Source organism: Zeus faber (assembly GCF_960531495.2).
Source record: "Zeus faber genome assembly, chromosome: 13".
NCBI lineage: Eukaryota > Metazoa > Chordata > Actinopteri > Zeiformes > Zeidae > Zeus > Zeus faber.
Window position 1 is genome coordinate 14,927,171 of NC_137198.1, and position 25,548 is coordinate 14,952,718.

A 25,548-nucleotide genomic window follows, 5' to 3' on the forward strand; every position below is an offset into this window, starting at 1 on the left:
CAGTAAACGCGTGTTCTTGTTGTCAAGGTCTGTGACTTCTCCAGGCTACAAGGCCCACGTCAACGCGACACACAAACTGCACGATATATCTATGCGAAGAGAACCGCTCGCGGCGTGTGTCGCCGTGTCACTGTGACGCCGGGTCTCTCTCGGGGAAACTGGGACCGAAGTGACCTGCCCCGAGATTCGGTTTGGAATTAAATGGTCGTTCCTTTTTCATTTTCCGGTCGGAGGTCGGAGTTTTCCCGAGTTCCGATAGCAATGGAAGGCGGCACGATAATATCGCTCGATGACACCAAAATCGACAAATCAAGTTGTATTTCAATTTCACATGTAAAAATAACAGACGCCGTATAATTATTCTACGTCTTTTTTTAATTTTTATTTGGTTTATATATGTTTCTATAATTTATATTTATAATCGTATTTAAGCAATGTATATGTTTTCATGGCAGGAGAAATGCGCTATTGTGAACTTGTCGTGTTTTTCAACAAAACGTAAAAAGGTCGTAAAAAGTTGTGTTACAACGGGAGCACTTCCTTAGCAACAACATCCTCCTTTACGGCAGGTGGAATATGGCGGAAGGTGAAAAATCCATAAGCGGACTGGACCTCAGCAAGGTATGTTTCGTGTGTGTTATAACGCATTGCACGCGTCGAAACAAAACGACACGGTTGCATTATATCTATAGCATCAGCATGTACCACCTAGTTTAGTGCCGTAGTGGGAAGATATGTTATTCGCTAGGCTAATAAAATGCAGCTAGCTACTATGCTAACTTGAAATAGTCTAAAATCTTACGGTGTGTCCCAGATCGGTGTCAATGTTGCTTAAGAAAAGCAGGTTCCAATCAGTCCATGCCCATACCTAAATCACCTTCTTTCAAACAGCCTCGTTGAAAGTTGGTATGTTAGAATGTCCTGCAACATGAAAAACGCAAATATTCAACGCAAATATTTTTATTAATTAGCCTGCTTCACGAGGCTGGTTTCAATGTCAGGATTTAACTACAGCAAAAATCTAAAGGAGTATGCAAGGAGTATTTCATTGTGGTAATTGTTGAGTTTATAATGACATTTCTACTTCAAATAATGCTAAACAAAGGTGCAATGTTTACTTTTCTTAATAAACAGACTAAGGTACTCAGTTTTGAGAAAAACTGCAATGATTATTGATACTCAAATGCGAAATTGTCATCTGAGCATATTCTATCAGAAATCTTAGACAGTGAGGCATTTCAAATATTTTATATTGATATTGAAGAAAAGTAACTTGATAAGAAACAGTCTTTAATCGTCACACGACACTCCACAACACATGCTTGCACACACACACACATGCACATGCTTGATGGTGGCCGGTGAAATGGCTCCTCTGCATTTGACCCATTAGGTGCCTTTTAATATATGTTAGATCACTGTTTTCCAACCTTGTTTCTAGCACTGCACGCAATGGAATAATGTCACGGCACACCACCATCCGGTTAACCACCACAACTTCAAACATGTTTAGCTGCTTATTATTATAGCCAGTGTGGAACTTGAACTCATTTTGATGGACACCAAGCTGTTATCCTGGCTGGAATTTATAAATTAGTACAGCAATTTTGATCTTCCAACACAAAAGCTAATTTCCATTGTTTTTATGGGTGCAATTTGAAAGATTTTCACGGCACACCTGGCGAGCTCTCACGTGTGGCATGGCACAATCAGTGGTTGAAAAACACTGCGTAAGATGTCTCTAATGCAGGGAAATTTATATTAGGTCTGACTTTGACATGAAGTGGTGATGCACAAGCAGGTCTTACTATGTTCTGCTTTTCTGCAGAAATGGCGGGAGGCCACAGACAGCTGTGCAGAGCTGCTCCGCTACCTGAGGGAGCAGGTTCCGCAGATCTACTACCTGGATACAGAGTCCCATCCTCAGGAGGAAGAGCTTGTGCAGAGACGCCTCCTCTACCCTCTGGAGTGTTTCCTCTTTGGAGAAGATCCTCAGGATGCTCTGGAGAAACTCAAGCAAGGCAGCACTTCCTCCCAGCTCTGTGGACGTGTCTTCAAGGAAGGGGAGACTGTCTACTCCTGCAGGTTGGACCAGACATTCTGATCTACCCTGAGACAATCTGAAATAAACTTTGTCAAGGTTCATGATTTGTTTTGTGTGTGATGCGATAACTGGCTAGACATTTCAAACTAGAGATTGCAGACCTTTTGGATTACAGAATTGGAGAGGAAGCTGATTTCAAGATGGCTTATGGAGCGTTTTTGGCCTATATAATCAAGTATCTTCACTATTAACTGTGTGATAGGACTTGTTTCTCTGCAGTGATCAAATCACTGATCAGATGACCACATCAATGTATTTAGACTGACAACAGCAAAGCGTATACAACTTGCCTCCCTTTGGTTTTAGTAAGAGTCTGTTCATGGACCTGAGTGGAATAAAAGTAAGAATGCTGGTGACATGCTCCTTTCCATAAATTTTCCCTTGTAACTAAATTGATTCACTCTGAATTTATCATTATCTACTTGTATCTTTTTTGGTTGTATTCAAGAAATATATTTGTCATCCAGGCTGGTTGCCTCTAACCACCCTGCCCCACAAGGCTTGCGCCGATATTCGATAATATCCAATATCGCAATATTTACCATCATATGCAATATTTTCACAGCATCGAAATATTGCCCCCTCCCCCTGTTCGGCCGTCCGTCGTACCACGGAGAGCAACGGGCGAAGCTCATTGCGTGTAGATCCTTTCCACATGGACATTACGTGAACTCCCAGCCGCAACTTGTGACCCTCTGTGATCTTACATCAAAGGTTCACCGTTTCTCCAAAGAAAACAAACACTGTGTTTTTTTTATTGTAGATGTATTTATTGTAATTGAAGGAAACCAAAAACACTGCTTTTGCCACTGTGCGTAATGGGAACACTATCTCTGTCACTGCCGGTGTCTCAGCGTCGAGCATCTCATCGCGCATCACCGTTCTCAGTCTCAGTCCCATGCCCGCAGTCTGTCAGTATTCACTAAACTAGCTTTTGCAATGGCTACGCCCCCTTACTGTGAAATCACACGGGTCCTAGCTTATCGTCCAATTTGCTTAACGACCTGGTCCTAGGAATGGAACTTAAGTCGTTCAGTGAGGAGTACCTGTAGTGTGTTGCAATATTTGGGCGGGACGGCATCTCAGTTTAAAATTTGGGATATCATCCAAGCGTACACCCCACCCCTCAAACTTCACAACGATACTCAAAACAAAATTGTCAACCAAATTGTAACCGCATATTTACATGTAATGATGCCATTCATCAAACATAGTGACATAGTGAGTATTAGATATTTTTACCCCAGGTTTGAGGTGTCTCTATTGGTGCAACAGCTCCATTCAACACAATCACTTTTAAGGGCACAAGCTAAAACTGGAATTAGCTTCAGTGTTGGATATTTCAAAGATACTAAAATGTTTTTCACCATTTACTTTGCCACATTCATAGTTACTGTTTGTAGCCAGCTTTGGACACATGGATGATGACAAGCCAAATCATGCTGTTTGCAGGGACTGTGCGATAGATCCCACCTGTGTGCTATGCATGGACTGCTTTCAGGATAGTGTGCATAAAGGCCATCGCTATAAGGTAATACCAATATGTTTTTATCATATGAAGCTTATAATACCTTTTTAAGCGGTTGATATGCTATCTTTGTCCACTGCTTAACCATTGTGACAAACATGTCTTCTCCAGATGCATGCATCATCTGGTGGGGGCTTCTGTGATTGTGGCGATGTAGAGGCCTGGAAGATTGGCCCCTGTTGCTCCAAGCATGACCCAGGGACGGCCACTGCCATGGAAACGGTGAGTTACATAATTGCTGGAAGGGGGAGGTTGGAAGGATGTCATTTTTTCCATTCAGTGAACCCCAGAATCCCCTTCACCCTGTTCTTTTGGCTTTATCTTTGGCTGTAGAAACAAGAGTGTCTGGGAAAGTGACATTTAAGTGACCTGCACTGCCTGAGAACATTTGGAAAACTGTTATGATTTAGGGGGGGGGTAGGCTGTATCATTTTAAGCTAGTGGGGAAAGGAATGGAGCATTAGAAAGCCGCCTTTCTTGTGCTTGGGTTGAAGGAATACATCTTATTGTTTCTTAGCGGTATAGTTTTAACATTCTACTGTGTATCTTGATAAATTTTCTCTCCTGGATTTAATCACGAGGCTTTAGTTTATCATGCAACAAAGTTTTGAAATTCTAGTTCTTTTTATTCTGAGATCATTGGGTGTATTGTCTTTCTAGCCCGTCATAGTGAGAAGGCTTCCTTTGATAATATCATCCCTGCAAGCCTTGAACAAATACACAGGAATTGATGTCTCAGTTCCTGTTTCCACATTCAGCAGGTGTATCTATAAGAGGCGACCCAGCTGGCCTCTGTCTGGTGGTGTGCTTTGTTGTTTTTCACTCCAGATCTAAACATGTGTTTAACAAGCAGTGGGAAGTCGCACAGGAAAGTCACGTCATATATATATACAGAAAGTCACGTCATATATATGAGATGTTCTTGTGTTTGACGTACATGGGCCAGACGTGACCGTCAAACAGACCGGGCGGGTCTGGCACAGTGTAGTTCCTTGAGTTCCTTGTATATCTCTTTCTCCTCCTCCCAGTCCAGCTGGTTATTTTGATGTTATTGGGTGAAGTATGTAGTAATCAGAGTCTACACCGCATTCCAAATTATTATGCAAATTGGATTTAAGTGTCATAAACATTACATTTTTTGTTTTTCAATTAAACTGATGGATGGTATTGTGTCTCAGGGCTCTTTGGATCACTGAAATCAATCTCAGACACCTGTGATAATTAGTTTGCCAGATGAGCCCAATTAAAGGAAAACTACTTAAGAAGGGCGTTCCACATTATTAAGCAGGCCACAGGTTTCAAGCAATATGGGAAAGAAAAAGGATCTCTCTTCTGCCGAAAAGCGTCAAATAGTGCAATGCCTTGGACAAGGTATGAAAAGATTCGATATTTCACGAAAACTTTCATCATTGTACTGTGAAGAGATTTGTGGCTGATCCAGAGCACAGACGGGTTTGTGCAGATAAAGGCATAATAAGGAATGTTTCTGCCAGACAAATTCATGGGATGAAGAGAGCAGCTGCTAAAATGCCATTACAAAGCAGCAAACAGGTATTTGAAGCTGCTGGTGCCTCTGTAGTCCCACGAACCTCAAGGTGTAGGATCCTCCAGAGGCTTGCAGTTGTGCATAAACCTACTATTGGGCCAGCCCTAACCAATGCTCACAAGCAGAAAGGGTTGCAGTGGGCCCAGAAATACATGAAGACTCATTTTCAAACAGTCTTGAAAAAGAAGAACCGTGCCTTCCGTTGCAAAATCATCTTCATCCATGACAATGCACCATCTCATGCTGCAAAGAATACCTCTGTGTCATTGGCTGCTACGGGCCTAAAAGGAGAGAAACTCATGGTGTGGCCCCCATCCTCCCCTGACCTCAACCCTATTGAGAACCTTTGGAGCCTCCTCAAGCAAAATATCTATGAGGGTGGGAGGCAGTTTGCATCAAAAGAGCAGCTCTGGGAGGCTATTCTGACATCCTGCAAAGAAATTCAAGCAGAAACTCTCCAAAAACTCACAAGTTCAATGAATGCAAGAATTGTGAAGGTGATATCAAAGAAGGGATCCTATGCTAAGATGTAACTTGGCCCGTTAAGATGTTTTTGATTGAAATTGGTTTTGATTTCAGTAAATATGACCTCCTAAGGCTGCAAATTCAACAAATGACCATTTTCAGTTCTTTACAACCTATAAAATGTTTTTAAACTCTGTTGTGCATAATAATTTGGAACAGTGCATTTTGAGTTTATTTTTGAAAAAAATACTGTTATCATTGGGAGGTTTGTTCAATAACATTCGAATTATACCCTAACGATTGATGACTTGAAAATTATTCTGACTGTCATTTGCATCGACTATTTAGGAAAATCAGAGAAAAATATAATTTGTATAATAATTTGGAACGCGTTGTAGTTGTTTGTTTGTAGAAGGGGCCCTGTCATACAGGAAGTAGGAAACTAATTAAGACTCTGTGTTAATAGATCTTCTTTTTCCTCATGCCTCATCTTGTCAAATGATCGAAGAGGACCAGAATGTGTTTCTGAAAGAAGGTGGGCAGCTTTTATCTGTCTTTTTCAGGATGAGTGTGCAATGGAGCCCGGCCTGTGTGACCGAGCCGAGAAGCTGTTCCGGTGCCTCCTGCGCTACACCACTGACATGCTGGTGTGGGAGGAGAGCCTGGAGCTCTCGGCGCAACTCCAGCCAAGGTACCGCAACCTTGACAAACAAACGTAAAGCGGCCCTGCATGATATGCGAGACAGTCCAGCGATGGCTCACTTCCTCTCTCCCCAACCGTTTCAGTGTGAAAGGGGACACGTATTTCTGCGTGCTGTACAACGATGAGCACCACTCGTATGACCACGTGATCTACACCCTGCAGCGCTCAGTGAAGTGTAACCGCACCGATGCCCAGACGCAAACGACGCTGATTGACAAAGAGGTATTTTAAAATAAATTATGGCTTAAAATTTACATTCTGATGGTGTGCAACATCCCCGACAAGTTTGAGTAAATAACTTACATATTCTAATTTGCGTGAAACAGGGCCGTTGGGCAGTGAAGAAAGGATCTCTTCTTTCCTGCCAGCAAGCAAAAGACCTTATCAGGGTAAATTACAGCATTCATCACACCAAGACCGATTTGTGACACTGAGAAGGATTCAGTTCCTTAAACTTTCATGCCTCTGTTTTGCAGTTTAACTCGGAGCACATATCCCTGCAGCCGCTGCGTGTAGAGATCCTTCACGCTGCAGTCATGGCCCATCAGAGCTTTGCGCTGCGACTGGGCTCCTGGTTCCAGCAGATTATCAGCTACTCAGGTCCAAACTTTGAACACTATAGAGAACCCCAAAGTTAAAGCGGTAATCGCGCGATTATTAAGTTAGAAATAGCCCATATTTGATGTCTATACAATATCTGTTTAGGAGTTGCTTTTTAAGAAATACCCTTTCAATGTATTTGCGTTATGCATGTGCTCCTCGATTGCAGTTTGTGGTTCGAAATGGAATTCTGGGACTTTCAGTGTAATATACCCAACACAAATTCATGGATTGCCATGTTAGACTTTGGATATTTTCCTCATCCGCTACCCACTTTCAAGTCCCTTAAAGGGACCTATTATGCAAAACTCACTTTTTCAGTGCTTATGCACATACATTTTGGTCTCTGATGGGCCTACTAACACAAACTGTGAAGGAAGCCAACTCAGTCATTGTAAGCATTCTAATTCCGAAAATATGTCCTGAAACAAGCCGTTCCGATTTCTCTTAGTATTACGCAGCATTAAGACACATTAGAATTAGAACTGCCCCCATCTGAGTAACTCAACAAACAAATATTTTAAAAGCGAGAGGAATTAATAACAACTGTCTGTGAAGAAACTGCAGATGATGGAAATGTAAGTATTTAAAAAGTAATTCTGCTGCGTTTCTTTTAATGAACAAAAAAAAAGGTATGCAGTACATAGACCGTAGGCTGCGGTGCGCCATCCGCTGTTTGTTTCTCCAAACAAAACGAATAAAAGATTTATTTATTTTATTTTCCGATGTTTACAAGAACGCCGCTTCCGAGAGCCCTGGTGCGTCGCAGTGCGGTGTCTGTGTCGCCCACAAGCTTGAAGCACGGCGATGGAAGTTGGAACTAACTTTAAATTAGCTCTTGTAGATCTAATATGAGTGAAGATTCAGCAACAGGTTTGCTTATTTTTTCACCTCAAATTTGTTCAGAAGCAGATTTTGGTGGACTGATAAGGTGAAATCAGGGAAAGTTATGGAGTAAATACAATGAAACCCGGATGCCATGCTCAAACACCATTGGCTCAGTCGATGGTAGCTCAGGAGGTAGAGCTGGTCGTCTAGTTATCAAAAGGTTGCTGGTTCGATCCCAGGCTCCTCCTGCCAGCATGCTGTAGTGTCCCTGACACTTAACCCCTAATTGCTCCTGATGGCTGCGTCCATCGGTGTTTGAATAATTGTAAGTCGCTTTGGATAAAAGCGTCTGCTAAATGTAATGTAATGCAATGGCTCACAGAACCCGGAACTTGTTTTCAAATCCCATTGGGTCACAGAACCCGGGGCCTTTGGTGGCTCCTCCCAAACAAAACAGCCTGTTTAGGAACAGGATGGTATAAAGGTATGTTAGAATGTATTATCTTAGTAGTATGTTAAGCAAAAAAACAAGTTTTGCGGACCTCTGTATCAACTTGTGTGAAAAGGAGCACAATAGGTCCCCTTTCAATGTTTGAACATTGCAGCTGTGTTTTTCTATTTACCCATTATCTGACTGGTGCTGCTGTGTGTGCTTTTCAGTGGGCTTCCGGCAGGTTTTCTGTCAAGTGGCTCTTGAGCCAAGCGCAGAGGAAGATCACCCGTGTCTCATCAGCAGACTGATGCTGCATGATGCCAAGATGTACAAAGGCACGTAAATCTGGGGTTTTAATTTGAATACAGATTAATCACTCAAACTCTGTGTTTAATGACCAATCTGTTTTATTTTATTTTTTCCCACCAGGAGCGCGCAAGGTGGTGCACGAGTTGATCTTCTGTAGTGCGCTAATGGAGACTGAGTTCAAGAGACTTTTTGCAATTGAATTTACAAAGGTTAAAAAAAAATCTCTATTGAATGTTTTTACTTTATTTTTACTAGCTTTTAGAGTGTGTTCATGTCTTAATGAGGGTATCTCGTTCCTCTGCATTTCAGCACTATCTGCAACTGCAGAAGGACTTCATCAATGATGATCATGAGAGGAGTATATCCATTACAGCTCTGTCTGTCCAGATCTTCACTGTACCTACACTGGCAAGTATAATGCATTTTATTTAACATAGTATGTATTATGAATAGCTATTGATAGTTGGTGAAGTGAATAACATTGCTCTTCTTGTTTCAATGGCACCTGTCTAGGAGTGGGTATATTAGGCAGCAAGTCAGTTCTTGAAATTGCCTTCAGAGGTCTTGTGGAGTCCATGCCTCGACAGTTCAAAGCTGTTTTAGGTGCACCTGGGGAGCTAGACAATATTAGTGGTTATTAGACCTGTCGCGATAATTGCTATATCGACTTGTCTGTCTATAATCCCGATAATTGCCTGTTGTGTTTACATGCGTGTTTGTTTACATAAGAATGTCACCAAAAATTTAGCCAACATGATGCCAGAATAAACAGCAGGGTTTTCCCTACCATTATAAGACTTAGACACAGCGCCTAAGCATTCTTTCACAGTGCCGAAGAGCAACGCTGCTACTCCAAGTATCAACGTGATAAAACCTAAACAGTACCTTGGTGACGTACCTTGGTCTGAAATTACGATCTCCTCCTTATCTTTTGGAGTTTTCACAGTGACCACCATCATGGGGGGTGGGGGGGGGTGTTGGTGTATGGTCAAGGGTGCTTATGGTACAATTGTAATACTCTTATTTATGAAGATCATATTTGGCCATGTTTTAATGTCCATTTCATGCATTGTAATGTCCATTCATTTCCCCCCCCCCCTTCAGGCCAGACATCTGATTGAGGCGGGTAATGTCATCAAGGTGATAGTTTTCACTGTCATGGAACTGCTACGGGATTACCTGGATACCAACAACCGGTTCCATTTCCAAGGCTACAACTCTGACAAGTTCTTCCGTGTCCAGGCTATTTTCCATGACCTTAGGTGATTTGTACAGGCTACTGGGGCTTTTCATATGAACAAAGTGGATCTAATAATGTCCAAATTGGATCCCACCATTTATGACCATCTTTGTTGTTATATCTAAAATTATACTTCTACTCTTCAAATACTATTGCAGTCTTGCAATATCGATACAAGTTTCATGTCAATACCATGTTGTAAATAGGGCCTTAAATTAAATGCACACAATGAATTCTTAATTACTATGATTGCTATGATTAGGATGATGAGGCCTGTTATAATCTTAATGTCTCAAAAAAACCAACCATGAATTGTTTTGGAACTCCAGTTTTTTTATTTTCAAGATTTAAGAGATTTATGTTATTTAAGATCAGCAGCTGATTTGAAATTACAGTTCAAAATCTCAAAACTTCCAAATCAAACACATTTTAGTTATCGACAACAGAAGCAGAATAATTCAAATGGGTTGGACCTGAAAATATGTATTCTCGTTTGCGTTAATGATGCGGTCCAAGAGCATTTTGATAGTTGTTTTATTGTCTAAACATGTGCAGTTCTCATACAAGATGTGTCCCGACCGCCAACTGCAGGTACATTCTGATCAGTAAACCCACAGTGTGGACGGAGGAGCTGAGGAAGGAGTTCCTAGAGGGATTCAAAGTCTTTCTTGGGCTCCTGAGCAGCATGCAGGTACACTTTACTCCAACTCTGATCCAGTGGAACAACACTGCCACGCTCTATCACTTTCAGATGTTTTGTTTTTGTTTTACTGAAGTTGGCCTTTTTGATTGTCTCGTGTTACAAAGGATTTAATTATCTCCCTTCTTGTTCTCATCTATCAATGATCGACTGTTGTGAATGCTCTGAATGGATGCATTCACTGTGTTGCTTTAAACACTGGCTGCAAATCAAATTTTGCTTGAGTCGAGTTGAAAGTCATCATTTAAAGGTTTCAAGTCATAGGGGGAGACCTAATACAAATGACAATAAAGATTATGTTTAATTGCTTAATAGCCTATAATGGGGGTAGCAGGTATGTGATGTATCTCCACCCTTCCCTTCCAGGGGATGGAGGAGGTGAAGCGGCAGTTTGGCCAGCACATTGAGCTTGAACCAGAGTGGGAGGCTGGCTTCTCTCTCCAGATGCAGCTCCGCCACATTCTGTCCATGTTCCAGGACTGGTGCTCATCTGATGTAAGTTGTCAGGTTCTGGTCACATGGGGGGTGGGGGCAATTTTGTATCTCAGAACAGAACATCTAGCTAAGATTACCGTAGTATTAACAACCCTCGGCTCTCTCGACTTCCGATCTTGCACACCTGTCTCCCTGTCCAACAATGCGCCAGGGATGGGGTGCCTGCGATCGGTGCGCCAAAACAGTGTGTTTTTATCTTAGCTGTTGGTTATTTTATTTTACATCTGCTAATGGAATGAAACCCCTTCTCCATGCGTTATGCACAGAAAATAATCTTAACGAGTCAAGAGTTGTGCTTGCTCCGTGCCCTGTCCACACACTGTTTTTAGTTGTTTTATATGTTGTTCGTGTTGCTCTCCGCCATCGGGGTGTACGGAGAGCTGTGTTGAAATTATCCCTGTGCATTTTGAAAGCTTCTATCTGTTTTACCTGTTATTGTAATGCGCTCTGATTGGGGGGGGGGGGGGGGGGGCGGTTACGTACGCTGGCACTGCTCTCCAGTTGAAAGCGCTCCAAAGCAGGAAGTGATGCTGCGTTCACGGGAACTCGGAAAACCGTAATTTGTGTTGGTAAGAAATCTCATCAGCAAGGCATCATCGTTCTTTAAGCCACTTCTCTTATTTCCTGCAGAGTTTGGGTGCTCGCGCTAACCTTTTTTCATATTTAGGATGAATCCATTATGTTCTCTTCCTCTCTCACATCTTGCTCTTGCAGGACAAGCTCCTGTTTCTGACATTCAAAGAATGTCACAAAACTCTCATGCGCTGCAGTAACCAGCCTTTCCACAGCGAGGCTTCCGACTTCTACATGTGTAAGCACATCCTTCACATCCGTCCATACAAAGTGTCTCAGGAGCCCGTCAGCATACATCTTCCTATCTCCAGGCTTATCGCTGGTAAGGCATCTACTTTACTTTGGTCATTGGTTCTTTTAAAAATGTTCTGAATGAATGACTGATCGTACCTGACCAAATGAGCTTCAAAAGTGAATTTTGTACTCATTTTGCAAAGGATGTGCTGCTCACGGAATCTGTGTTATAATTTTAATCTGTATCAAATTCTGTATCAAATTGTTGATTTCTTTAACGCTGGATGTTTGCTGACCTCCATTGTTCATTGTGTGATACTGAACATGTGATCACCTGTGCTATCTTATCCACAGGCTTGTATCTACACCTGTGTAGAACCGGAGCAATTCAACATCTGCACAAATACATTGACCCTGTGAGTGACGTTTAATGAAATGAACGACTTTTAGTTTACTTTCCATCGTAAGAAAAAACCTTATTCACGAAACTTGTATTTTTTCCTAGTTGTGTGAGTGCCTTTGTTGCCAGTTGTGGTGCTAAAGAGCAGAGATTGCCTTTCCCCTCCAGGAGAGCTGTGACTACACATTGTTTGGAGAGCATCCTCTGCGCTGCGTGGTGCTCGCTGCCCAGGTCTCGGCTGAAATGTGGCGCAGGAACGGCCTCTCATTAGTTAGCCAGGTAGACGACCGTCTTAGCCTAGCCGTTTGGCGTAATGATTCAGAATGAATCATTTCTGTGATTGCGTAATTGATTTTGTGTAATTGTTTTTTGCTTAGATGTATTACTACCAGGATGTGAAGTGCAGGGATGAGATGTATGACAAGGACATTCTCATGCTTCAGGTGACAGAAAATTATAATTGTACTTTATTATAAGGTGTGTGTGTGTGTGTGTATCTCACTTTTTGGGTGTTTTGTTTTTCCCCAAATGATGAACAGATCACTGCTTCCAAAATGGACCCCAACCACTTTCTCATGCTGATCTTGTTGAGATTTGAGCTCTTTGACGTCTTCAATGGCAGTTCCTCAGGCAAAGACCAGGTGAGAAAGATTAAAAAAAAAAAAAAAGGTAGAAACCTTTTTTTTTTTTTTTGGATATTGGATTTAAAAATGTGGCTCTGTGAGTTGTGCTGAACCACGGAGCTCTCTCCGCAGGAACTCTTGAAACAATGGAACCGGCTGACGGAAGAGATGCTCTACCTCCTCATCGTCATAATTGGTACATGTCATTCTTGTGTGTGATACTCTGTGTCATACGGTGTTATTGTGTGCGAAGCTCATTCTGTTTGATCGATGCATTCTTTCTCGTCCAGGGGAGCGGTATGTCCCAGGGGTCAGCCACGTCACCAAAGAGGACGTGACGATGAGGGAGGTGATTCACTTGTTGTGCATCGAACCCATGGCGCACAGCAGCCTGATCAAAGGCCTGCCAGATAATGTGAGATCCATAGCCCGGCCTCTCCCGAATGTTGTTTTCACATTTGTTTTGACACTTCAAACGGGTGTTAATATTTCAAATATTTCCTTCATAGGAGAGCCATGAAACGGGTCTCGAGTCTGTTATTCCCAAAGTGGCCACCTTCAGGTTAGTAACGGCAGAAGAATTACTCATGAGTTTCGTGAGCAACTTCTGATGTGGTTTATTCTGTGTATTTTGCTTTAGGAAGCCTGGGGTGTCCGGCCATGGCTTGTACGAGGTGAAAAAGGAGTGTCTGCCAGAATTCAACCCTTTCTTCTACCACTACTCCAAATCTCAGTACAGCAAGGTATGGAAAAGGCTAAGCTGCTGCCAGAGCTCATTCTACGCATTTTGACACACCTCAAGTTGAACTACGGCTGATGGCTTCTTTGGCTCTAGGCTGAAGACTCCCAGAAGAAGAGGAGAACGCAGGAAGGCAACGATAAAGGTGAATGTCACCTGTGTGTCTAGGCACTAGGGACTAGGGACCGTATTTCATTGTTCGATTCCTGGAAAACTTGATTACTTGATTACCCCCCCCCCACCCCCATCACCCAGCTCTGCGCCCTCCAGTGCCCCCAGCTTTCTGCCCGACCTTCTCTGGTATCGTGCGCCTGCTCTGCTGCGACGTCCTCATCCACGTTCTGAGACGTGTTCTGCAAAGAGCTGTGGAGGACCGGGCCACTCAGTGGACAGAAGCCATGATCCAGAGGGTACAGAATACTGTTTATTTTTCTTTTTTTACCTTGGCTTGTTTGTATCCTTTGTATCCTTTTTCCTTGTTTGTATTCCTTTTTAACCTCCTGTACTGACAATATCTACCCCCCCCTCCGTCAAGGCCCTGCACCTGATAGCTCAGGCACTGCTGGAGGAGAAGTGCCAGCTGGAGACCAGCACAGGGGATGAGGTGCTGTTTGATTTCAGCCTCAAGGCGCGCAGTAAGTGGATCTCGCTTCACAATGTCTCACTTGAGGCCATTCGCAAAAGAGTTCCCTGTTGTAAATGTTTACTTTTGGACGCTCTTTCAGAAATAGGCTCGGAACACGGAAAATCTGTGTTCCACCTACTGGCCAAGGTAAAGGTCATCCCTTCTCTCGAAGCCCAGACCGACATGATCAAGTGGATTCTACAGGTGCGTCATTCAAGCCATGAAATAATAAATTGCAACCGTAGATTTTTTTATTTATTTAGTTTATTATTATTTATTTTTAAAGGAAAGTTCCAACCTAGAACACTCTGTCAATTCAGCAGTTGGTGCCCTATACAAGTGCCTTACACCATCACAAAGCTGACACCCTCAGGGATCAATTGTTGTGCAGCTTGACAATGTATGTCAATCTTTTTTATTACTTAAAAGGTAATAAACATTATTTTTAATTGCGCCTGATACAATTATTAATATTGTGTGTAAAGGGGCTTTGAACATTATACTCATGCCTAATGATGGCCATTCCCATGCTCAATTATGTGTAATTAGTTGCTGCACCAAGTTATATTTAGATATATGTTTAGATAAATACTAGAAAACACAACATTTCAACATTACATTTTGAAAAATAAAGTGCAGGGTGCTCCTGGCTGCGTTTCTTGTAAACTGAACTGAAATTTTAAATAGATAAAAATAATCAACACATCCCCAAAATGGGTACATTTTACTGTTTACAAACAATGTTAGGTTTATTGTCAGGTGATCTGATCACACTTACGTGATTGCACATTCGTAAATACCCTCCTGTCGCTGCCGCTGTATCAACAGCTCAGACATTTAAGTAGCAGCAACGTAGCGTGATGTACCGTAAAGAAAATACAGTGGAATACACTATATGCAATGTGAGCGTTTTAAGGGGTCGCGAAGTCCTTGGAACTTGCAAGATGACACCTTTCATGGATTGCAACATTTGGCTTCTGCTACCATGCCACAACAACATAAGTTGAGGCATATCCATCCATCTTTCGACTGCTCAGAGGCAGACTCTTATGTTAAGATGGAGTGAAACAAAGTGACAAATATATATATTTTTTCCCACAGTTAAAGCGAGTATCTTGTTTTACTGCCTTTTTTAGGCAACTCCTGTTTTTTCTAATTCCGACCATCCGACTTCCCGACAATTGGGGTACATTTTATGGATATGAAGCCGATAATGCTGCTGGACAATGAGCTAGACAACAACAGAAACCTTTCAGAGAGAGGCAGCTGCATCAGAGCCAGAGGAACCCATTTATTTATTTTATCGGCAATCCTATCAGACAAAATAACGATTCAGATAATTGGAAAAATAATGAATATTGGAACCGTATTTGTGAAAATTATTTATCAAAAGGTGGGTTGACTGATAACTGGCCGATAATTTGTCGAAATAACATTTTCACTCCACGCAGAAAACCGGTCAGGTCAAAATATGTCAGGAATGGCTGTAAATGTGAGACTCTTGCGGTTTTAATGAGCCCTATTTCATTCAGTTATCTGGGTGTGAGAGGTCAAGGGACCCGTTTGGAAATAGTCATGCCCATTTATTTTTGTTTAAAAACATAGCCAACTTAGGAGCTATGTCATGCCGGCTTCTCGGTGAGCTGGCATGATGTGGTTTATAGTTACGGATTCGTCTGGAAGTCTAGTTTCCGCTAATACCCGAAACCTAAACTGAGCCTAAACTCAGCTTAAAAACTGAGCTTGCGAGAGCTCATCAATGCTTAACATGTTAAACTGCACTGATTTGATCTGGTCACATCTCACAGGACTGAATTTTAGCTGCTGCAGGTGAAATGCTACACACAAAAGGAAATATTATTATATCACCAATATGCAAATTATAACTATGGCAGTGTTATGGGCTGGAATTTTCCTTTAAGGTGCATTCATTATTGATTCTTAATTTAACATTGACCTTTGTATGTGTTGCCTGCTTACAAATATATATTTTATCTGCTAGATGTTTGAAATGGTCAAGTGCCTTAGAGAGAACTCAAGTCCAACAGCTGCATTGAGCATGGAGACAACCAAACCAGAAGAGGTAAAACAAGGGAATGAATGAATGATGAAATATTGATGCTTTATTGAATTGAGCAGCATAACCTGGATTATTTCGTGTTAGTGCCATTGTTTTGTTTTTTTTTCAACAATAGTAGTCCCACAATAGTCCCATCAAACTGCTGATCTTCAAGTTTGTAGTTTGTTGTTTGCTCAATAGTATTTCAGAAAGTAATTTGGACTTTTTTCTGCAATGAAAATTCTTACCGAATTGTTTCTTAACTTGCTTCCTGGTGTTGGATTTCCCAGATTGGCCATGACAAGGAGAAGGCGGAGCGGAAGAGAAAGGCGGAGGCCGCCAAGCTCCATCGGCAGAAGATCATGGCCCAGATGTCGGCCATGCAGAGGAACTTCATCGAGTCCAACAAGATGCTATACGACAACATGCCAGATAGCGGCATCCAAGGAGAACCCATTCCTACCGAGAGGTAACCACAACAACCAGAGACAAAAATGTCTTCTTGTTCTGTTTAAAATAGTAGATTTTATATGTATCCATCAGTTAAATAAGGAATATAGAAATCACCAAATCAGTATTAGACTGAGCTCTGTTTGCTGTCTGTAGCTGTGTCGTGGAGCAGAAGGAACTGTGTGTGGCCCTGGGGCCTCACCGGGGGTCCACGCCAGCTGAGCGGGAGGTGCTGACCTGCATACTGTGCCAGGAGGAGCAGGAGGTGGCGGCCCAGTCCCCAGCCATGGTGCTGACTGCCTGCGTCCAGAGGTCCACGGTGCTGACACAGTGCAGGGGAAGGATACTGACCAATAAAGCTGACGGTCGGTCTCTTCATTGCCTTGGCCAAGTACATTATATTTGTTTATTATTATATTTATTATAATAATATGATTATATTATGATTATTATTGTTCTTAATGTTATTATTATTTGTATTATTATTGTTCTTAATGTTGTTGTTGTTGTTGTTGTTGTTGTTATTATTATTAATAATATTAATAATAATAATAATAATAATAATAATTCATTAATTTGCATTTCTATTATATTATTATGTAGTTAATCCTATCGTTAACCTCTTGAAGGTACGGGAACAACATACCCCCTATTCATGTCTCCTGATCTGGCGGTGGGGACGCACACTGGCAGCTGCGGTCACGTCATGCACGCCACCTGCTGGCAGAAGTTAGTCATTGCAGAAGCACTTTTCTCTCTTCTTGACATACAGTATATCACTCATTGTTTTGATGTCCTTCGACGACCGAAAGGCACGTATTTAATTTCTCTTTATTTACCCTCTCTATCTCTGAAGGTATTTCGAGGCTGTCCAGAACACCACCAGGAACCGCATCCACGCCGAGCTTATCATCGACCTGGAAAACGGGGAGTACCTGTGTCCCCTCTGCAAGTCTCTGTGCAATACCGTGGTCCCTGTCATCCCACTGGAACCGCTCAAACTCAACTAGTGAGGCACCTCATGTTCTCGAACAAAATCCGACACTGAGATATGATCAAATGATCAAGAGTGTATGACCATATGATCAGGTTGATCAAGTTTAGTGTGTGTGTGTGTGTGTGTGTGTGTGTGTGTGTGTGTGTGTGTGTGTGTGTGTGTGTGTGTGTGTGTGTGTGTGTGTGTGTGTGTGTGTGTGTGTGTGTAGTGAGAATGCAGAGATTGTGGGACAGCACCTGACGCTGCCTCGCTGGATTCAGATCCTCTCTGCCAGAATCAAGGGCCTCAAGTCTATCAACGAGGATACAGGTAAGAACACAAACTGGAACGTGTTTTAATTAAACTGTATAATTAGAATTTGAACCCTGATTAAGTCTAATAAATTACCCATTGAGGTAACAGATATCATTGTCTCCTTACCAATGGTGCCTGAAAAACAGGTGGGGAACCAGTGTGAGAAAATCCATTGTATTTTTTGTTTTTTTTCCCCCTTGGCAGAGAGCAGTAGTCACGATGAAGACATGGGTCGTTGTGGAGAGGGCCAGGCAGACTTCAGATCCATCCTCAGCTTCGGAGTACAAGAACCGTGAGAGACACACCACCAACTAGCAACTGTCTCGGGGTTTATTTTCCGCCTCAGAGTGCAGATGGCTAACATCTTCTGCGCTGGTTTTATTTCAGGAGGAAATTCTCTGACAGCATAGCGGAGATGCTGGTGGTGTGTGCGACCACCGTGCACAGGGTGGGACTGCAGACGGGGCCCAACGAGCTGTGCCCGTACGTCCCCACCATGGCCTGGAACACCTGTGCCTTCACCATCCAAGCCATTGGTGAGACACGGGATCAGTGATCAGAAATCTCTGCCCCGTCGTCATCCCAGAGTTAATAATGATTTCCTTTATTTAATTTTATTAAATAAATACAATTTGTGTCTTTACAGAGAATGTATTGCAGGAAGAGGACAAGCCACTGTTTGGATCTTTACAGAACAGACAGGTTTGATATCATAAAAACAAGTGTTTATATCTTATTTATATTTTTATATATATATAACCCTCTCTTATTTTTTTTTTTTTTTTAGCTGGCAGGTCTTAAGGCAGTCATCCAGTTTTCAGGAGCCCAGAGGTTGAAGAGTTCCCAGGCTGTCATCCAGCAGCACTTTACAGACATGCTCGGAGGTGCACGGTCCATTGAAATATGCAAACGCTGACCTTTTCTTTTTCAGTCTTTGTGCAGTGATGTTTGTAGTTACAGCTCATATGTCCATTTACAGTCTTGTTGCCGGCCATGAGCAGAGAAAACACCCCTTCTCTTTTCGAGGTGGACTTCTTCCATCTTCTGGTAGGTTTCCAGTAAAGCTAACAGCTCTTATTTAGCTAGGTGCATTGATTATGGATGGCAAGTTTTCTGAGAAATTGCATAATTGAATAAATAAATACGAAATTGAGCTGAAAAAAAAATACAGTGAACCGCAAATTTTAAGAAATTTCTGTAATTTACAGACTTTTACTTCGGTATCGAAAGGATCATGTGTATGAGCCAGGTTTTGTTATTTTGCCAGGTGGGGCTGGTCCTCTCTATTCCTGCTCTGTACCAGGAAGAGGCAGTAGACCTGCAGCCGTCTGCCGTCAGTTCGGCCTACAACCACCTCTACATCCTCCACCTGGTCACCACGGCTCACCTGCTGCAGGTCCTGCTCTCTTCTTCAGGTACAACAGCCCAGGCAACACCTTAGAAATTTAAACTCACCTTCTCCACTTATACATGATGAGTTAAAAGGGACCTATTCTGCTTTTCCTTATTTTTCCGTCATCTATATAATGTTACAATGTGGGATGTTCATATTAGACCAAGTAGACAAAGTATCAAATAATGAGGTCAATTACGACAAATAATCGCTTTGAGCAAAATGCTCAGGCTTGCGACCGCTCTGAACCTTGGGTTTGCAACGTTTTTCTTTTGCTCTCGGCATGAACTGACGTCAGCTCGTGCTGGATCTCTTTATACGGTCAACTGCTCCATCGGATTCTCTGCGTTTCTCCAACAGAACCAATAAATAAACAGTGTTTTTATTGTAGATGTATTTAGTTATTTTATTTTATTTTCCGACGTTAACATGAAACAAAATATACTCGTGTCCGAGAGTCCCGGTGTGGCGTGGTGTATCCCGCTGCGGTGTCTCGTGTCTCCAACAAGCTTGGACCGTTTCAGAAACATATTTCGGGGGACTGATGAGGTGAAATCGGTGAAGGTCAATGAGTAAATACAATGAAAGCCGAAAGCCATGCTCAAACGCCATTGGCTCACAGGCCTCGGGGCCTCAGGACGGTGGCTCCTCCCACTCAAACAGCCAGTTTTGGAATGACCGGGTTATAGAGGCATGTTAGAATGGCTCAAATGCACAATCTGAGTGGTGTTTTCAGCAACAAAACTTGAAAAAACATGTTTTTGGGACCTCAGAGACCTCTATTAACCTGTGTAGAAAGGAGCATAATAGCTCTCTTTTAATGAATTGTCCACCAGTGTAATAGTTCAGTGTTTTCCCTTCCGTGTCCAGACTTCCCTGCGGTCGCTGCTGGGGAGGAGGGGGAGGAAGCCCGGGCAGCAGCAGAGCTCTATGTCACGGTGGCCCAACAAAGTGGAGGGTACGAGAACCTCTAAATCTCTCAAATTGTTTATTATGCAATATGCAAGTGTCTCTTTTCTGTTTTATTATTCTCCCATCCATGATCTACTTTCCTAACCAGCGATGAATCAGTAGACATGTTTAAACACGGCTTTTATGCTCTGAACTAAGAGGTAAATTTTAGGACTGGGCTCTGTTGAGAAAATCAAACATCACAATAAGCTTCGATGAATATCTCTACTATAATTTGACAATATTTTGAGGGTTACTATTGGTGCTTACATAAGCTATTTACACACAAGAGTAACAAATAATTAGTATTGTAATTATTAGTGTGTGGTAGTGTGCATATTGAAATCAAACAGTCTGAGGCCTGCATTACTGTAATTCATCCTTAAATACAAAATCTAACTATATCACAATATTGCGATAACCAAAATCCCAGAGGATATCTAGTCTCGTGTGATCTGTCCAGATATGTACTTCACACATTGCTCCGTGCTTCATCAGACTGAACTCCGATGTGTCGGGCAGCGCTGTGGCTGAACGAGTGAGGAGAGGAATGGCACCTTTCCTGCGCTGCTCCGCTCTCTTTTTCAATGGCCTTACAGGAGTGCCCCCTCCGGAGGAGCTCTCCAGTACTGCAGGTAGCTCGGGCATCAGAATGATACCAGAGAGGATTTCTGGATCGATAACTGTGTGGTCGACCCATGTGACTTGACTTCACTAAGTCGCCGAGGTCTCTCTGTTGCAGTCACCTCTCAAGGACATGTGGAGGCGCTGTGCAGTTACCTGGCATTACCTTCCAATGTCTTCCAGCTCTTCCAGGACCACAGGGAGACTGTTACTCCGCTGCTGCACAGGTACTCACAGTGGTTGTGGCATGTGGTAAATAGTTTGACCTGTTTGGGTGCATGACAGGGACCCCGTGCTATTGTAACCATGGTGATTGTTCTTTAGGTGGTGCAAGAGCCCAGCTGTAACCAAAATTCTGAAAAGTGAAATCCAGGCAATCAGGTAGCGCCTCATTCTCCTTGCGTTGGTTCAGCAGCACTGCCTCGTGTTTTTGTGATAAGTTGCATGATTTAATAATTGAACCCCGCGCAGATACCCCAGGAGAAGGAATCATTTGATTGATCTTCCAGAGGATTACAGTGCTCTCCTCAACCAAGCAAGTCACTTCCAGTAAGTTGTGGAAATTTGCAGCCCCTCGCGAAAGGTTATCTTGTTCCCCAACCCTCCGTTGGAAGCTGTCGCTGTGTTTCCACTCAGCTGTCTCCTCCCCTCAGATGTCCCAACTCCACGGATGACGACCGGAAGCACCCCACGTTGTGCCTGGTGTGCGGGACCATGCTGTGCTCCCAGAGCTCCTGCTGCCAGACGCAGCTGGAGGGGGATGACGTGGGAGCGTGCACCGCCCACGCCGCCACGTGCGGCGCCGGAGTGGGCATATTCCTCAGGTGGGTCGGATGAGCCTCAAAGCAATAGCTGTCCGTTTTGACATTTTTTTGGCAAATATCGCCACCTATTGGCAAACAGAGGGCATACACCTGTTTGTTTGCCTTCCACGGTCTTTAAACTATTTCAACATCCGGACTGCCTGTTTTTTTCAAAATTCAGTATCGCTGTAGCCAATAAGTAATAGGGATTTTTTTTTTTTGGAATGAATCAGGTTATATTGCAAAGATTTCCAAAGCATCTTTATGTATTATTATCTATCATGTTTGTTTTTACGTCTTCAATTATGTCTCTAAATGCCGACTCGTTGGTTCTTTTCTCCCCGTTTTCAGGATAAGAGAGTGTGAGATTGTGCTGAAGGCGAGCAAGACACGAGGAAGCACATACCCCGCCCCGTACCTCGACGACTACGGAGAAACCGACCCCCAGCTTGGGTGAGGCGCTTTGCTTTTACTCCCTGGTGCGATCGATTGGCTTCTTTTGGCTTATCTTCTGTGCTGTTTTTGTTTGGGGATGTTTTTGCAAGTCTCCCCAGTGCTGACCTCTAGTCCTCTTAACCACCAGAAAAAAATAATAGTGGGTGAAATAACTCTCCACAAATGTTAGTTAAAATTCCATTTGTGTTGTTCAGTGCAGTCACTAATCGTCAACAACAATTTCATGATTGTGACAACCCTATGTGTCTGGTTGCCATGCAAGCCTAATAAATTAGATTTTACACAATTGTTAAATCTCTATCTATATATATATATATATATATATATAAAAAATTCTTTTTTCTTTTTTGTTGTTTTTCTCTCCCTCGAATACCACTGATTTGTTGCGCTATTGGTTTAAATCCACCCAGTTGGGGGTTGTATGAAATTCAAATTGTATCGCAATGGCACATGAAGTGCGTGTGCTGCAAACATGGTCTTCATACAGAACCGCGTGTCTCTGATCCCCCCAGGAGAGGAAACCCGCTGCACCTCTGCCCCGAGCGCTACAGGAAGCTGCACCAGCTGTGGCAGCAGCACTGCATCCTGGAGGAGATCGCCCGCAGCCTGGAGGTGGTCAACGTCATGTTTGCTTTCGAGTGGCAGATGTTGTGATGAGCCGCCGGAACCCAGAGAAAGCCGACACACGCATCCACACACACACACACACACATACAAGCAAACCTGCTCTCCGGGACGAGGGGGGTCGTGGAGGAGCCGTTCCCTCCCCCCCCCGAGGAGCCTCCCTCCCCCCCGGGTGGAGTCCAGAGCGCGGGAAAGGAGAGGAAATTAATAAACCTAAGTCGCCTTTCTTTAATTTTAATTTTTTTTTTTTTTTTTTTTGCTTTCTTCTCTGACGGTTGGTCTCTCCCTTAATCACGTTATCACATGTCCTCTCTGAAAGAGGGATCTTCAAATAAAGACGCATCACATACATGATGTTTCCATGATCGGTTTATGTGTGAAGTGTCTCCCAGGACGTCCTGTGAATTCTCTGCACTCTCTTATGTTGGAGTTTTTTGTTTCGTTAATGTGGGTTATACTATATATGGATACCTACTTCTTTGAACTTGAGACATGGGTCATGCTTCTTATTTTTTATTTAGTCAGACCACACAGCGAGTCACGTTACTGACCATTCGGCTTATAGAATTTTATATACAGTATATAAATAATTATATGGAAAATTTATAGATAAACACTTTCTATTTAAAAGCTAATCGGTACTTTAATGTCTGAGTGGTACAGGTCATTAAACGGTTAATTTGAAAAAGTGGGGGAAAAAAAAAAAACATCTATTAAGCTGGCCATTTTGGCAGAGAATGTTTTTTGAATATGTCAGCCATATTCTGTGTTTTACATGTATGGTTGCAGGGATGGTATCGGCGTTCCGGAACTTCTATGAGGTGGCTTCAGAAGATTAATTAAAATACACTATTAGCCCACCCAGATCCAAATTTTTCGGTGTGTAATATCTATCAAGATTTATTTAAGGTAAAGTTTCCAGATAATGGCTAAAAATATCATTTCCCCATGCATATAGGGTGATAATATGCTAGAATACATTACTGCTGGATAAAGCTTTATACCTGCGTAATGCCAGTAGAAATACTCATTGCATTTACCAAGTCAATCACAATTTCAATATATACTATTTAAGACAAATCTGTACATTTTATTGAAAAGTAAGAAGTGATCTGCTATTATCTCAATCTCCTTGTTCACAATTGTACATTTCATCAAGCAAAATTTGAAATTGTGTGCATATTTGATTTCATCCTTTTGTGTTGCTTGACACTTATATATGACTTCTAGGCTGTTGAAATAAACACCTTGGTCTATCTCCAAACGGTTTCCTTTGTCTGTCTGAGAACCAAGACATTCGTATTTAACACTGCTGATAACTTAATGAAAGCTTAAAACACAAGTTAAGTCACTATGAACCCTCATACTACAATATCGACTGCAGCTCCATCATAATAATCCACCTTCGCACCCTTCCAATCTGTATATTGTAATTTATTGTATCCCTGATCAGGCACTTTGGATTTAAACACCATGGTAGTTTGTTGGATTTTCATGGGAAGCACCGTATAGTCTTATTTTTGTGTGAGTGTTGGAGAAAAGAGCTGTTGAACTGAAAAAGCAGCCAATGTCAGTCTTTTAACCATTATTATACTTTGGATGGTAAAAGGGTTATTTCAGTAGATTTTCCAATTTAATTCACTTTAAGTTCCATCAAATATTATAGTATATTTTATTTATTTTTTATCTCAAGTGCCTCATTTAAATGTATGGTTAAATTCTGAATTTCTAAATTTTAAGTTCCTCTGCCCTTTGGCATGCAGGTCCATATCCAACATAAAAGTTCTTGCCACCAGATTGTATGGTTGGTATTCACTGGTCTTTTGCAAAGATTAAGCTTATAACATTGCAAATGTCCCAGCAACCGCTGACATACGTTCATTCTAAACACTGTTCACACGTGAGCTCGGAGATGAAACCATTGCTTTAATATTTCTGAGGCACACAAGATGTGTTGCGGCGGTGACAGCTGTTAAGGAACGTTGAGAAAAGGTCACTGAAAATGACAATCTGGATTCCAACATGTTCATAAACCTATTAAGTTCACTATGTGAAGTTCACCATAGGAAATGGTTTCTATTAATATATTAATATACTTACTATATATACAAATACTAAAGAAGTATTTGTAGTAACTTTGCTACTAATAGGTTGTTGACAGCTTGCTTACTCACTTGTCTTAAGGCTGGTGAAAATTGTAAGATTGTCATCAAGGCCTGTAAACAGCCCCAAAAATGCATGCTCCATCTGTTAAATATTCCATGCCAAAGGTTTACGTGAACAAATCAGCCCTCGCCTAAACCTGTTACAATCTAAAAAGAAAAGCTGTTGCTTTGATAATTGTGTGGTTCTCTTTTGTACTTGTTTTTTTGCAAAACCTTTTGTTTTTCAAAACTTAACTAGAATGGTAGCTATTTTTTAAGCATATAGGCAGAAAAAAAATCGAGCTCCCCTGTGTAGGTGAGGTCTTTGTTTACAGGCGCAAATTGCCACCGTTAGCCCCCCAGTCGATAGTATCCTCTGTGTTAAGAGACACTTGTGTTATTACCACTCTGCAGGCAATAGGTTGGCCTTTATAAACAAGGGATTACAGTAAAGAACTAGAGATGTACAGTGAAATAATATTAAGGAGTTACCTTGAATAGGAATCCCTATTTTTTTTTAAATTATTATTATATATTTTTTTAAGGAAATCATACTGTCAGATGTGTTTAGAAAGCCCACAAGGCATTATGTACATTTTAGAGGAGAG

General features: G+C 42.1%; 1 protein-coding gene across 1 annotated transcript; it reads left to right on the forward strand.

Annotated features, from left to right (window-relative positions):
* Positions 1 to 569: 569 nt before the first annotated feature.
* ubr1 (ubiquitin protein ligase E3 component n-recognin 1) lies at positions 570 to 24,060 on the forward strand. Its single transcript, XM_080012569.1, has 47 exons — positions 570 to 621; positions 1,829 to 2,085; positions 3,557 to 3,635; positions 3,744 to 3,854; positions 6,207 to 6,334; positions 6,430 to 6,568; positions 6,673 to 6,735; positions 6,823 to 6,946; positions 8,435 to 8,542; positions 8,637 to 8,725; positions 8,826 to 8,924; positions 9,621 to 9,778; positions 10,348 to 10,447; positions 10,823 to 10,951; positions 11,666 to 11,846; positions 12,113 to 12,174; positions 12,327 to 12,437; positions 12,536 to 12,601; positions 12,698 to 12,799; positions 12,914 to 12,977; positions 13,072 to 13,196; positions 13,291 to 13,343; positions 13,422 to 13,524; positions 13,617 to 13,665; positions 13,776 to 13,930; positions 14,056 to 14,155; positions 14,246 to 14,349; positions 16,148 to 16,228; positions 16,495 to 16,673; positions 16,811 to 17,019; positions 17,284 to 17,383; positions 17,511 to 17,663; positions 17,860 to 17,960; positions 18,150 to 18,237; positions 18,333 to 18,481; positions 18,592 to 18,647; positions 18,733 to 18,829; positions 18,925 to 18,992; positions 19,213 to 19,360; positions 20,209 to 20,296; positions 20,788 to 20,924; positions 21,032 to 21,140; positions 21,238 to 21,294; positions 21,385 to 21,462; positions 21,567 to 21,737; positions 22,068 to 22,169; positions 22,685 to 24,060. Exons 1-47 carry the CDS (start codon positions 577 to 579, stop codon positions 22,824 to 22,826), a joined length of 5,217 nt encoding a protein of 1,738 aa, XP_079868695.1. The 5' UTR covers positions 570 to 576; the 3' UTR covers positions 22,827 to 24,060.
* The last annotated feature ends 1,488 nt before the right edge of the window (positions 24,061 to 25,548 follow it).

What these genes read in the sequence shown, in the direction of transcription:
- ubr1 (XM_080012569.1), top strand. Translation starts at nt 577, where the DNA reads ATGGCGGAAGGTGAAAAATCCATAAGCGGACTGGACCTCAGCAAG. An exon ending in CGACGCTGATTGACAAAGAG is followed by an intron (nt 6,569 to 6,672) that starts GTATTTTAAAAT and finishes TGCGTGAAACAG; the next exon opens with GGCCGTTGGGCAGTGAAGAA. An exon ending in AGACAACCAAACCAGAAGAG is followed by an intron (nt 16,229 to 16,494) that starts GTAAAACAAGGG and finishes TGGATTTCCCAG; the next exon opens with ATTGGCCATGACAAGGAGAA.